This window comes from Brassica oleracea, chromosome C2, assembly GCF_000695525.1.
Source record: "Brassica oleracea var. oleracea cultivar TO1000 chromosome C2, BOL, whole genome shotgun sequence".
In the NCBI taxonomy this organism is placed as follows: Eukaryota; Viridiplantae; Streptophyta; class Magnoliopsida; order Brassicales; family Brassicaceae; genus Brassica; species Brassica oleracea.
In genome coordinates, this window is record NC_027749.1 from 11,520,037 (window position 1) to 11,524,084 (window position 4,048).

Here is a 4,048-nt window from a genome sequence, read left to right on the forward strand (position 1 = left end):
AATATGTGTTTTCTGCCACATTTCTCAGAAGTTACATACATGTATTTCTTTCCATCCTCAGTTGCAGACTGAGTATCATATCCGTGAAGATATATGTCTTTAAAACTCAACAAATTCCTTTTAGAACTTGGAGAATATAGAGCATTATTTATGGAAAATTTTGTTCCATTCGGTAAAGTAAAGTTTGCTTTACCAGTTCCTTCAATCACGTCTGCAGGACCTGATATTGTATTGACGATAATTCTTGTCGGTTTTATATTAGAGAAATATCTCTTTTGTCTCAGAATAGTGTGCGTTGTTCCACTATCTGGTATGCATATTTCACGAATCCGTTTCTTGGATTTTGCTCCATTAGCATTATGATCCATTTCGAATCGCAGAGTGATCGTGCTGATAACGTGTTATGAAAAGAACTGGAATTTTATTATATCGCAGGAATTTAAATAAAGCAAAATTTTATACCCGTACGAAGAAGATAATACTGATAAGAAGAGAGGATGTGTTATTGAAGGAGAAGGATGGTGTGATTACAATCGATCGAAACGATCGTTTATTTAGAAGAAAAATTCACTGTGCAAATAGTGCAGCGGGCCCCACATCTTTTATATTTTTTAACGTTTGCGGCTAATCTTTCGTAACATCAACTTCTTTTTCTATTTCTTTTTATAATTGTTCATTTTTGAGAACTCTTATATCATATGTTAAGTAATTTTATGTAAATAATAAGTTTCTTTTAAATGTCCCGACAAATACTTTTCTTTAGTTTCAATTTTGATAGTCTTTTCAATTTTTCAATTTTCTTATATAATATTTATTAACTAATTAAGTAGGGTTTAAAAAAAAACAAAATAATGTGCTAAGGTCTACTAAGTACTAACTTAGTTAATAAATATTATATAAGAAAAGAATTAAAATAATATTTTAATTTATGTCCCGAGAATGCGGTTAAGTATTACCCATGTTCGTGAACGCGCTAGACGCTAGTCGGGCGGTCGGGTTGGGCCTAGCGCCTAAAAAAAAATTGGGGATTAATCAGAAATTATGCGGGTGGAATTTTTAGATTGTTTACTATATTATAAAACATGTTAATTTTTAATTGTGTATAACATTAATACATTTTCATGTTTAAGATTGTATAAAACACAAATAGAATATATAAACTTAATATAGTGCAATTTTCATCAAAATTATGAATATAAAAGATATTTATAAAATTTTAGATCAAATAAATTAATAAAAATAAAATTAAAATTAAAAATTAAAATTAAAATTAAAATAAAATATTAAAAAATAGATTAGGCGGCTAGGCGGTCATTTAGGCGGTCATTTAGGCGGTCTAGGCGGAGAAAATCGGATATCCGATTTTTTAAACAGATTTGGCATAAATCGGAACGGAAGAGTGACACGTAACGCCCAGGCGGCCGCCTAGGCGGCTATGCGGCCGATTTTTAGAACATGGAGTATTACAAATTGTGTGTTTTTTTTTTTTTTTGAACACAATTACAAATTGTGTGCTACACAATCTTTTTGATACTCCGATAGGCTCATTTGGTTAACCTGTATTCGAATTCCTCGGCCTACCAGAAGCCCAATTTGATTTTTTTCTTTTGGGCTTAAGTCATTCTTCTAACTCTTTTAAAATGGGACCAACTATTCAATTATAGTATCATTTTATGCAACACACTATTCCTATTTCTTTTACAAAATTATTTTTCTATATAAAGAATATACAGGCTTTAGCAAAGTATTTATTTGGTAAATGGATCATTATCTTCATATTCGCAGTATAATGGATATTGTTGGGTATAGTTAGATGAATCGGTAAATAAACAATTCTTAGGAATGAAAAGCAAAAAGAGACAATTATCACCGTTGGGTCCTTTACATTCAGAGTTATATGCACTTATTTGGTCCATGGAAATTATGCTCCAGTACACCGCATGCTATCACTTTGGAACAGATTGTGAAGACGTCATTTTAATGATCAAGGATTCGACAGTATGGCCAGGCTTTTCAACTGAACTAACAAAGATGACTTATATTGAAAGAAGATTCCAAGATTACACATGTACCAAGAGCGTAGAACCGAACATCGCGCGCTTTAGCTTAGGATTCCTCATAGAAATTTAATTTTTATTGGTTGTTCTATCCCAGTCTGGATTGTTATACGACCTCCAGGTTGGGGTTGAGTAATAGAATATATAGCATTTAGATGCAAAAGAAAAATATTTTTTTCGAAAATTTATGATAATATTTTTTTGTAAAAAATAATTTTCTTCTAACTGTCTCAACAAATTCTTTTTGTTATTTACATTTTTTTTAGTTTTATATTAAGTAGATTCTTACAAAAAAAAATATGCTAAAGTTTACTAACTTATTTAACAAGTATTGTGTAATAAACTATTATAAAACGAAAATGAGTGAAAAAGGTTTCACAGAAAATTGACCAAGAAAAAACATCTTGTAGTAGCCCTGGAGATACATTTTCCCAGCCATGGCGAGCGCGGGGGAGCCGCCTCCTCTCTCTCTCTGAATCCTCTGAACAAAAACTTAAGTGTGGACGTATGTATACAGCACAAATAAGTTTGAATTACACGATGTAGGATGTTTGGATTTTTGAAAATTGATTATTCCAAGTTGCCAACTTTGTTTTCTCAAAAAAAAAAAAAAAATTGACCAACTTTGTTGCTTCATTTCTCATTCAATTAAAGTTTATTTTGAAGTTTGAATATATCAAATTTTATATATCAATTTAACTAGCGGGAAAAGCCACTAGAAAATTAGAAAAACCCAGCCTTTCAATTGATCAAAAACTCAGTTCCAACACTAGCATGAGTAGAAAGATGATTGTCAAGCTATGATCTATATGACACCAACCGACTGGTAACAGTGGAAATGAAGTTACAAAAGCTTATAATTGTGGATGCATTACAAACATTTACTAATCTATATGTTGTGGTGGAATAAGGTAAGGGGCCAAGAATGGACGAAAGCCTCTAATAACTAAGTAGTCAGCCAGTTCGACAGTTACATTTTCCCAGTAATCCAAGCTTTCAACGCTGTTCGGGAACAGGACAGGAAAAGAACTAGCCCGGAGACAAAAAGGTTCAGACATTGAGAGGAAAATGACAAGATCTCCTATGTCTTCAGTGTGAACCGCGTTGCCTTCACCGTCTAGTTTGAACACCATTAAATATTCTGTTCTCATTTTGGCAACACCATCATCGATCTCAACAGTCTTCTTGTACTGCTTAACCAAGAAAGTTTCGCCGGTGGTTACTGACTCCACCAAGTGCTCGTACGTGCAGCACGAATCCATAAGCTCGTTTGTGGTCTTAGTTAACTCGGGAATGTTTTTAAACCGCAGCCTCTGAATCTTGTGTTTGTGATTCTGGAGATCCCATGTTCCCACGAGGTGACCTCCAGCCCCAAGAATGCGAAACATGCCCTCTTTCTTGGAAAACATAACACGAGAAGAGAAGAAGCATGAGTTTTCGATCCTGATATTGGTCCATTCGGGTTTACTCTGAGCTGGTCTGCAAAAACTGAGCTGAGGTCCCAAAAACTTGACAGCCACAACACAGTCTTCATCCTCTGGAGAAGATGAGGACATTGACACGTTGGTGACGATTTGGGTTTGGCAACATGGCAGAGTCACAAGAGGAGGCAGAGGAATGCTTTTTGGATCTGTATACGATGCATACGGGTTTAGGTCATCTTGGAGACGCAGGATTCCGTCGTCGCCACTCAAAGTAGCTACCCATCCGTTAGATGCGCCGATCGTTACCACTTTATCAAAAATATCATTATAAAGCAACTCCAGATGTACCTTCTTTTCCAGATTAATCATGTCATTATGAACCTCTGAAATGACGAGTTTTCCGAGACAGGCTTCATAAGGTTCACAAAGTTCAGCTGAGACGACGAAACAGGGAGGGGTTTGCTTTTTCCTCGAGCAAGATGAGAATCCGTTAGAGAGAAGTAGAAGAGTTGATCTTCGAGATTTCCCAAGCCAGAGCTTCGAGAGCCGGTTCAGAATTAGAGACAT

General features: G+C 34.9%; 1 protein-coding gene across 1 annotated transcript; it reads right to left on the reverse strand.

The window, feature by feature from the left end:
• Window positions 1–2,941: 2,941 nt before the first annotated feature.
• LOC106326270 lies at window positions 2,942–4,048 on the reverse strand. The gene has a single exon (XM_013764289.1). The coding sequence runs from the start codon at window positions 4,046–4,048 to the stop codon at window positions 2,942–2,944; it is 1,107 nt and encodes a 368-aa protein (XP_013619743.1).